The sequence below is a fragment of the Geospiza fortis genome, unplaced genomic scaffold (genome assembly GCF_000277835.1).
Source record: "Geospiza fortis unplaced genomic scaffold, GeoFor_1.0 scaffold54, whole genome shotgun sequence".
In the NCBI taxonomy this organism is placed as follows: domain Eukaryota; kingdom Metazoa; phylum Chordata; class Aves; order Passeriformes; family Thraupidae; genus Geospiza; species Geospiza fortis.
In genome coordinates this window covers 5759590-5769618 of record NW_005054301.1, presented here as the reverse complement: position 1 = coordinate 5769618, position 10029 = coordinate 5759590, and the positions used below count along the sequence as shown (strand labels likewise).

At 47.5% G+C, this 10029-nt stretch overlaps 1 protein-coding gene across 1 annotated transcript in view; it reads right to left on the bottom strand.

Moving 5' to 3' along the window:
- The window catches only part of TGFB3 (transforming growth factor beta 3), a 14967-nt gene that overhangs the window by 4201 nt on the left and 737 nt on the right, over positions 1 to 10029 (bottom strand). Inside the window, exons 2-6 of the mRNA XM_031064911.1 lie at positions 4766 to 4929; positions 3354 to 3483; positions 1751 to 1858; positions 791 to 962; positions 146 to 299 (exon numbers count right to left, since the gene is read on the bottom strand). Coding sequence (XP_030920771.1) covers positions 146 to 299; positions 791 to 962; positions 1751 to 1858; positions 3354 to 3483; positions 4766 to 4929 — 728 coding nt within the window. The remainder of the gene's footprint in view (positions 1 to 145; positions 300 to 790; positions 963 to 1750; positions 1859 to 3353; positions 3484 to 4765; positions 4930 to 10029) is intronic.

Genomic DNA, 10029 nt, shown 5'->3' with positions numbered 1-10029 from the left:
TTTTCTCCATTTTCCTTGGAATGTTTTTCACAAATATTCATCTGAACTGCTTATGATTCTTTGAAAAGACTGGTTATTGATCAGACTCGGGGAGGAAGGAGCAATCATAGCCACAAGCCCTGGCAGGATAATCTAGTGGATGTACCGTGCTGTGAGTGGTGTCTGCGCTGCGGAGGTACGGACAAGGGCCTGAACAAAAGTTAGCAAAGTAGCCCTTGGGCTCGTGGACCCATTTCCAGCCGAGGTCCTGTCGGAAGTCAATGTACAGAGGACGCACGCAGCAGTTCTCCTCCAGGTTCCTGAAACACAGTAGTGAAGCACAGTCAATCTAAAGGGGGGCCTTACATGCAGTTGTGAGCTGCAGCTTCCTGAGCAGAAGGACTCGTACCAACAGTGCTGGTGGCACGGTGCTGGCTGCATGCACTGAGCGCCAGGAGCAGCACAGCCAGGCAGCAGTGGCAGCTCAGGGGCACTGCTCACTGCTCATGCTGCTGGCAGGCAGCTTCCCCACCGCCCCTGCCCTGCCGGGCAGCACCCAGCTGCTCCAGCAACTGGCACGGCCTGCTGCGGGCCCCGCCCAGCCTGTGCTCCTGGAAGGTGCTTGCAGGTCTCTTTGAACCAGTGGCTCTGCCAGAAGCACAGAACAACTCTGCTGAACTGGCCGGTGGCCCTTGTGACACCACAGTGACACACAACCCCCTGGAGGGCTCTGCCTTTTCTGGTGGCACGGAGTCTCACCAGGTCTGCCCACCTCAGGTGTGGGGTCCCGGCAGGATCCCTTCTCACTTACCGGAAACAGTAGTTGGTATCCAGGGCCCGTTTCTTTCTTTGGCTTCCCAACACGGGGCTCTCCAGTCGATGTGGGGGTAACATCATCAAGATGAGGTGGGGATTATGCAAGTCTTTCTGCTTCTTCAGGCGCCCCAGGTCCCCACGGCCATAGTCATCCTCACTGTCAATGCCTTCAGAAAAAGAGGATCCACAAAGAAGAAATCAGCATGGAAGTGGAGAATGCAACAAGACCTTTCAATTTAACGCTCTCATGCTTGCTCTTGAACCAGGTTCAGGCACCATGTCTACTTCTTCCCTCACAGAGACCCCTTTATTTCTGGTGAATTTGACTGCTGCAGGCCTGAAAATAGAGGCTTATGGGCCACCTGTTTTACCATTTGCAAACTGCTGGTGGGGCCATTAATCCATCCACTCACTCCTGGCTTGAGTCCCAGGATAGGCAGGAAGATGAATGGTTTAAAGAAGATGTCAGATAATTGGCACTCTGCAGAACAGCCTCAGAAATGGAGCCTGTGGGGGCCAATGGCTGCTGCCCAGGGCTGCAGGCCAGGAGGTTCCTAGTTCTTAGGCCAGCCAAGCCACTGACTCTCTGAGCCACCTCACACAGGATGCCTAACTTCCTTGTGTTTCAGTCACTCTAACTGCAAAGTAGAGCCTTTGTGGAAATCTGAGAAGGCATCATGTTCAACTTCCCAGAGAGACAATGAAATATAAAATTATACTCCTTTCTGCAGACACTCATGCAAACCCACCCAGCCTGCCCCTACTTCTTTTTGTAACCTATGTATATAGTGGATATACCCATACAATGAACACACAAACCCAGATGTGTATGTTTTAAGACAAATGTTACACAATGTGAAGTGCTTGAATACACAAAACAAGACCTCATTTTTTTCTTTATATGCTTGAGGCTTTCCCTTCCCCAACAACCTCCCCTAACGCAGCTCTTTATCACCTTTGAACTTGATCTCCAGGACTTCATGTAAATTCTCCAAGATGTCCCCGTTGGACTGAAAAGTATGGCAAGGACAGTGTATGCTAATTTCCAGGCCAAGGTTGGACTCTGCAAAGAAGATGACTCTGTGAGAAACAGTCTTTCTCAGCTGGGACAGCTCCTGGCATAAAGAAGTTTTAAGGAAGTTTTACACAGCTGTGCTAACCCCATGACAATGAGTTGGTCTCAAAGTCAGGAGTGTTATCAGAGTTGAGGAACAGATGCTGCCTTGGGAAGAATAGGAAGAAAAATCCACTAGCTTCACCTTTGCCAAAAGCCTTGTTCTTGCTAAAGGGAACTTTCTGGAGAGGTAAGAAGGGTGCTTCTTGTTACTTTTTTTAGGCTATTCAGCATCCAAAAACATTTGTGAGCTTCAAGGAGCTTCCCTGGGAAAACAAGTATTTTGAAGAGCTGGCTTTTGGTATCTTAAATCAGTTTCACAATCCTCAGTACCTATTATCTGTCTTCTGCTTAGTGTCTGAAGGAGAAATCAGAGAATAAGCAAGTTGGATATGGACAAGTAATTTTACTGGAAGCATTCTTCTCAGCAGCTGCAACCTCCTGTTTTATTGAACTGCTAGCAGTCTAAGTCACACAGACTTTCCAGAGGCAAATCTACTTTCATAATAACTTCCTGGACCAGTCATGCTGTGTGGGCCTGACTACAGGAACATAAGACTCTTATGAAAGCTCCTTTTTTATGTTGTGCCATGAATTAAAACATCTGGCTTCCTGGGGCATTGACAAGGTGCCTAACACCATATATACTCTGTGATGTCTTGTCAGCTAGTGTGCCTGCCCAGAGCTTGCTGCAGTTCCAGCTCTGAGCTTCAGCCATCAGGGCACAACTTAGATTGCTTGAAATAGGAGGAGCCTGCAAGCTCACAGCTTACCCTTCCAGGGAGCAGCTGCTTGCCAGTACCTGCATTCCAGTCTTCAGTGGCACCTAGCTTCTGTCTGTGTAGGCCAGTCCAGCTGTGAGTGACGATGCCTTGTGTTCCAGCTGTGAATGGGGTCAGTGGTTTTGCTGGGAACTGTCCCATAACTATCTGTTGGGCTGTCCAGCACTGGCAGAGGTATGTTCTCTGCAGTGTTAAAGCCTCCAGCTGTCTAGGTGTATCAGCCTCTGGTATTTCCTCACCTTTATACCTGACAAGCTGTACACAGCTAAATAAACCAGGATCCTCCCTGCTTTTTCCTATACTACATATGCTCTAATTCACCTGAAAATGTAAGCATAGCATTTGTCATTTTCTATGATCATTTAGACAAGCAGAGGGGTCCCCTCTGGGCTTAGTTGTAAAGAATTTCCTCCAAGGAATAAATCCTTGTTCTGACTCAGCCCACAGAGCTACATGGTGGGGCCTCCAGGAAAAGAGGCAGAAGTGTAGCAAATGTCAGACATTGAGGAAGCTCTCTGGAGGAAAGCTTGTTCTCAGACTGAAAGAACCTGTCCTCTCTGTGAACCAAGCTCCTGCAACAAGGGGAGAAGAAAGATACTTCTGTGAGCATTGATCCCCATTTCGGTGGATGCCTTGACACACAGTGCAGCTAAGAACCCTACCTCTGTGCAGGAGCCACTCACGCACGGTCTCGGTGACATCGAAGGACAGCCACTCAGGGGAGCCCCGTGTCTGCACATTCCTGCCACTGAGGTACCGCTGCTTCGCTATGTGCTCATCTGGCCGAAGGATCTGTGTCAGAAGGAGTGGTGGAAAAAATCAGCCAGTGCCATGCAGAAGGAAGGGATAGCCTTTAGGTTTTTTTTCTCCCACAGCTTGCTAAAAACTAATTTAGAAAGTTGGTCTTGGCAAGTGAGACACCAGGAATACCCTGGGTCAGGTGAGAAGGACATGCTTCACAACCAAGTTAAACTCTATAGATCTACACAGTGCTTATTTCTGTGTCCTAAGCAGCCCACCTCTCTCAGTTGAGAATTGTTTAGGGACATATATAGAGGCAGAAGCACATGGCAATTCATTTAATGCATGGGTTTGTTTTTGTATACAGCTGTGGAATATGGGTCTGGATTTCAGAGCAGAACCACCAGTGGTAAATGCAGCATCTGGCCACAAGTCACCTGCCCAGGAAGCCAATTTATTGAGTTCTCCCTGTGGCATTTTCAGATGTCCTACACTCTTCAACTTTTGTCAAAACACAAAAGGGCTGTTCAGGTTTGGAGACCTCTGCCTCTGCTCTGACATCTCTTTCCACTTCCAGACAAACAACCACAGTACATTCAAGGTGCTCCTTCCTGCAGACCCACAGACCACTGAACCTATGGAGAAGCTCTGAGAACACCTCCTTGTCAGTTGTGTCATCTGGTAGAGAATTGCTCTGACCTTTGATGCTGGATTCCAGGAAGTCCTCAAGAAGTGCTGCCCAAACACAATTTTAGCTGCACTCTTATGGAAAACTGGACAGACATGAGCCTGTGGGAATGTGCTGTCTGGATGCTAAGCTGTATCATTAGGTGGCTCAGTTCAGCCTGCTACCACTTCCAAGCCTGAACCATACCTTATTCTGTCAGTCCCTAGGTTCAAAAAAAAAAACTCCAGATAAGTACAGGTGGCCTTAATTGTCCTTCTGGGGAGCTATTGCTGAAGGGAACATTGAAAGCAAGCACTGTTTTTCTAGTAAATCAGTGACAAGACACAGAGCTCCATCCATTGAATTAGCACCAACTGTCTGCAACAGTCAAAGGATTAAGACTGTCAAGGGTCCTACACATGATGTGACAGAAGGGTCAGAGCTGCTCCACTGATGAGGGGCTCCCTTTCCAAGTGGGAAAAGGGCAGCACCACATTGTAAAAGGAAAGGAAGATGACTGTATCACTGCATATGGTGGAATAGGCCTGGGTTACAGCATGCACTTTCTTCTCTCTTCTATGGGCTTCCACATATCAGCTGAGACAACCATTAAGGAGCCAAGCTATTCTGGGCTCAGACACTGGGGGAGGTGGTAAGAGTACTCACCTGGAAGAGCTCAATGCGCTGCTCACTGCGTTTGGAGCTTGGGTTGGGCACGCGCAGCACCCGAAACTCAGCCCGGAATAGGTTGGTGCTGTTCTTCTCTGCTGACGACACATTAAAGCGGAACACATTGGAGGTGACACCTTTTGGACAAATGCCCAACTCATCTAGGAGAAAAAAAATAGAAAAACACTGAGAATCACATCTCTGAGGGGCAGGATCTCAAATAAGTATTGTTTGAGAGAGCTTTCCAGTAGAGACTTGTCATTCAAAAGTCTTGCCACCTGTGAAGCACGGCTACCTAGCTCAAGATAACACAGGATGAATTCACTCAAATTTAGTCTACATTGCAACATTTTGCAAACATTCCCACTACTGCCATCATTATTCCAATGCCACAAGAGGAAGAATCAGTAGAGATCAACCACAGTATGTTTATTATTATGTCTTCTAACTCTGCTCATCAAATGTTGCTAATACTCATGAGTTGGCTGCATCCAAAATGACAACCCCGGTCCAGACAATAGGACAATCTCACTTGCAGTTAGTGGGGCCTATTCCCAACAGCTAGGATGCTGTTACTCTGCTCATGATGGAGACATGAAGCTACATACAAAGTGATCCCATTGCTGCTGAATCTTATTTTTACAAATCTTGACATTGCCTCCTAGAATGGAAACCACCCAGTGTCAAAAAACACAAAGCATAAGGTGTCAAAGACTCTTTAGGGCAGTGATTATCCAATGTGTACTGAAAGAACTGGGGTTTAAAATTGGTTCTCACTCATGAACTGGAGAAAGAATTCATTAATAGTACTGGGCCTGTGGAGATCACACACATGTGCAGGAAATAATACAGCAATTTTCTGCTTCCATGTGTGCCTGCTGTACAGAAAAACCTATTTCACAGATGCCTCAAAAGAGAAGAGGTAAAACCTTTAATGTCCAAAACAGAGTCCTCAATAGCAAGTAACACTCTCTTCAAAGGGACCATTTTGGTCTCATGGAAATCTTTGTTGTTGCTGTCACTTCTGTCCTATTGACCTTGTTAGCCTTCAAGGCTCTAGCATTGTTGAAAGCTTCCTGCAAACAAGACATAGCAGCTCCTGCTCTATGTCCACATGCAGGTTTGTTTGCAGCCCTGCAGAGCCTCTCAGATGACCTCTGACTGTTGTCCAATGCAGCAGGAGGCTCTTATATCTGCTGATATTTAAGTTGCTTCTGAACAAATGAACAGAAACAAAAACTATCACCTGTTCCCAGGCATGGTTCCAGTCTTTGACAAATAGGCTAGAAGCCCTAGCTGGAACAACCTTCAAGTTACATTCCTGAAGTCCTTCAGATCCTTTTTTTGATTTCACCATAACTATCTCCCCTGAGAAACAGCTTCTGAAAATGGGATAGTGTGAAACAGCACCTGAGTGCAGAGGTTCACCTCCCATACCAAATTCTGATTTCAGCAGCACTGATATCAATGGAGATTAAGGTCTTCTTCTTGTGCTACACATGAATTCAGCAAGCAGGACCCTGTTTTCAAGGATGTGTTTTTAGGGTGCTGAAATTTTACTCAATAAGTTAACGACCAGATGCTGACATTGGGCTTTGATTGGAGGAGGTTTTGTCATTAGTACTACTGAACAGAACAGCATTCCCACACAAGGAAGTCTCTAGCTGTTATTGAAGAGGTGGCTGTTCACACATCCCAGGAGACCAGATCCCACTGCAGGCACGAGCTGGCCTGCCCAGCCCAGTGCAAAAACCCTGAAACACAAGGAATACCCCCAGCCACACACAGACTTCTACTGTGGGGACTCCACCCCCGTGACCAATTCAAAGTTGGATGCTACAGAAAAGCCCAGCAAAAACCCAAGTTCTAATTAAGTGCCCAAAGACATCTAGCTGAAGTCTAACACTGATTACTGTTCTGTGTCCTAGACCTTGGCAGATACTGTGTTTCAATAGCCCCTGAAGCTGCTTTGCACATTTAGCCCTATTAATAGTGCTGTTAACAGCCTGCCCTTTCATTTCAGACCTGACTGCCTGGCCGTAAGGGGTGTCCCAATTATCATTAGAAATGCCTTTTTGCATCAGACCACTGGTCAGTCCAGCTCAGTATGTTTCCAACAGCAGTGCTTTATCTGACAGTCTCTTCAGAGGCTGCAAATATGGTCCTACAGCACAGAGCTGAAGAAAGACACCTAATGTGTTATCATCTCCTTAATGTTTTTGGCTAAATTAGACAGCCATAAGACATTTATCTATGGTAAGATCGTGATAAGATATTACATCTATTGTAATTCACCTGCTGTGCAAGAAAGAGCCACATGGCTTTCTATCTACTTCACCATCAAGGTGCTGCTCTTGGGAGACCTTCCCAATGAAAACAGTAATAGCCCTTTTCCATTCCCTAAAAGTGTCATGTTCCCTTTGTACCTTGGGAACAAGCCCTCTGTGATGCAGAAATGGAGCTGTGTTCTGTGTTTCACTCCAGGCCCGGGGAGGCTAGAAGCTGTTTCTCTTAGCACAGGGCTCAGGATAGAGGTCTCACTCCCAGGAAATCTGACAGCTTTGGGGCAAAGTACTTTTTTGCACGAGGTCACAGGCAAAGGGAGCAAGGGGATTTTTCAGGGAATTTGATCCAGACCCAGCTGAGGTGTGTTAATCACACTGGAATCCAGACCTGTTCACCACCAGCACAGAACAAAGCCTGAAGGCAATATTCCTGCAAGCTCTCCCAGTCCACAGCTCTCAGTGGCAGTAACCAAGCCTGGAGACCAGGACCCTGTGACACCCTGTGCACCCATGCCAGGCTATGTCTGGTGTGACACAGCCTCACAACTGGACTCAGCTATTACTGTGGAGTCACGCCCAGAGCTGTTCACGGCACCAGTGATGAGACCTACAGCCTCTTTGTGTGGATAATGTGATACAGAGAGCAGGTTCTTTTGGGAGCTTCCACCTTCCTACCACTGCTCTGAGGTGCAGGCTCATCATACACTGCTGGATCCAGCAGAAACAGCTGTTGTTTCTGGCAAGCCCCAGGAAGGCTGATGGCTGTGCAGTTCAAGTTTGATGAGAAGGAAGGGTAGGCTGGCTGTGAGCAGGTATTGCCTCACGCTGTATTATACCTCTGAATCACCAAGGTGTTTCATGCCAAAGCTGCATAACTTTAGAGAAAAAAGTTGATCCATCTGCAACTCTGCAGGTGGCAGGTTTGGAGGGAATAGATGCTTGGCCCTACTGACCCGTGACTTTAATTGCCTTGTCTCTCAAGCTGCCTTGGAAAATGGCATCTGTTTTTCCCTCAGGAAGGTAAGCAAAAAGCTATTTGCAGGACTGTTGCAGATGCTTCCCAAGCTTGAACACAACCAAGTCAGATCTGATGACGTGAGTTTTATGAGATCCCTGAGTGAATGGCTGGTCAAAAGTAAGTTATTCTCTGAAAGAAAATCCCTTTAAATTCAGGCAGTGTACCTGAGGCACAGGGGAAAAGACCATTCTATGAGTCACCAAGCAGCTCAGAGAAGGGATGGAGAACTTGGCTCACTCATCTGCTATTTTTGCTCCTCAGCTCTCCTCACTTTTGGGCTTTGCATCTTTGAAAAGGCTGAGTTCTCTGAGCCAATATGACAGTTGACTAATAGTCTGGAGCTAGAACAGTTTGTGTGAGTGTGCACACATTTCAGACTTGTCTGTATCATCACTGCAGTTCCTTCAATGGAGTAGTCCTCCCCTTCCCCCTCCCCCTGCCCCCCCAGGAGCCTGGCTTTGGCTCAGAGCATGCTCTTAGATCACCACCTGGCACAGTGACAGAGTCATGGGAAAGTTGAACACCAGCCACTTCTGAAGATGTGGGGCCAAATTCAGCCATGGTGTAAGCAACGAAACTCCCCAGGTTTCAAAAAGAGTGTGTCTCTTGCCCCCACAATCTGTCTGGAGCTAGTCTCCCCCAGTGGGACCAAATTACAAAGTTCCCTCTTTCTCTGGGTGGTAGCATCTACACTGCCCACTCCCAGAAATTTAATCTCAGCACTACTTGGTCTTTTGAACCTAGTGTCCTATGGGCACATGGGACAGGATCATTCATTTCCACAGGAATTTTCCCAAAGCCACAATCCCTACTCATCGCTCCTTTTCATGCACTGTTTCTTCATTCCACTTTCCCCTCAATTTTAGCCAAATCCACACCCCTAACTTCATTTGCCACTGTTGTGCTTTGCGTTTTCCTCACCTCCTTCCTCCCAAAAATGCCAGTGCATAGTGTGGCTGTACTATTTTGCAGACACTTGGTTTTCCCATAATATATGTTTCTAGTTGACACTTCAGTAGGTCAAAACTGCTGAAATACAGGTAACCTTTGCCCTTTCTGTTCCCTGAATCTTGGTGTCTCCTGAGCTAAGAGCTAATCATATAACCATATGGAATGCAGTCTGCTAGAGATTAAGTAAAATTTGTTGCATTACCACATTGTAGCTTATTCCAGCTCATCATATGTCAAGATTAACATATGCAGAGTAACTGCATTCTGTGACTGCCTCCACCAAGTCACAGCTCCTCCTCCCCAAAACTGCTGGTGTTCAAATCTTGTCCCCAGGATGGCACAACATCACAGGAGAACACTCTGGATAGTGGTATGACTGCATCTTCCAATTCCAAGGAATCCCAAACAAACCAAAATGACTGCTTGTGCCTACATGTGCTCAGCATCTGCAATCTGCTTTGAGTTCATGTCTGCTCAGTCTCTGTCTTTGTATCTGCTCAGCTTCTGCACCTGCATCTGTTTAGTGTCCACATCTGGGCCTGCTCATCATCTGCTCCACACCTGCTCAACATCTGTCATGTTTCCTCAAGGCCTGTGTTCCCTTGGGGGTCCCTTTGGCATCACTGTCTGCTTTACACCTGCTCAGCATCCCTGCTGTCTTCTGCTCCCTCTCTGAATGCTCACACCATCTGAGGAACACCTTCATCAGTGTCCTCCAAGCAGCAGTGTCTCCAGCAAGTACCTCTCCACCTTCTTACTGCCGGCGCGGGTGCTGCACGGACCGGACAGTTGCCTGTATCTCTGCGGCAGGCGCTGGAGCTTCAGCAAGAAGGAGGCCGAATACCTGCTCTCACCCAAACAGCGCAAACCTGCGCTGTCTCCCAGCCCGGTGCGCAGCAATCCCCCCGCCACCCTTGCCCTCGCCGCCTTGTCCTGATGTCAAGACTCTAGGCACGGGCTTCTAGGCACGGCTCGGCTCGCCGCTGCCACCGAGGCCTGGGCCGATG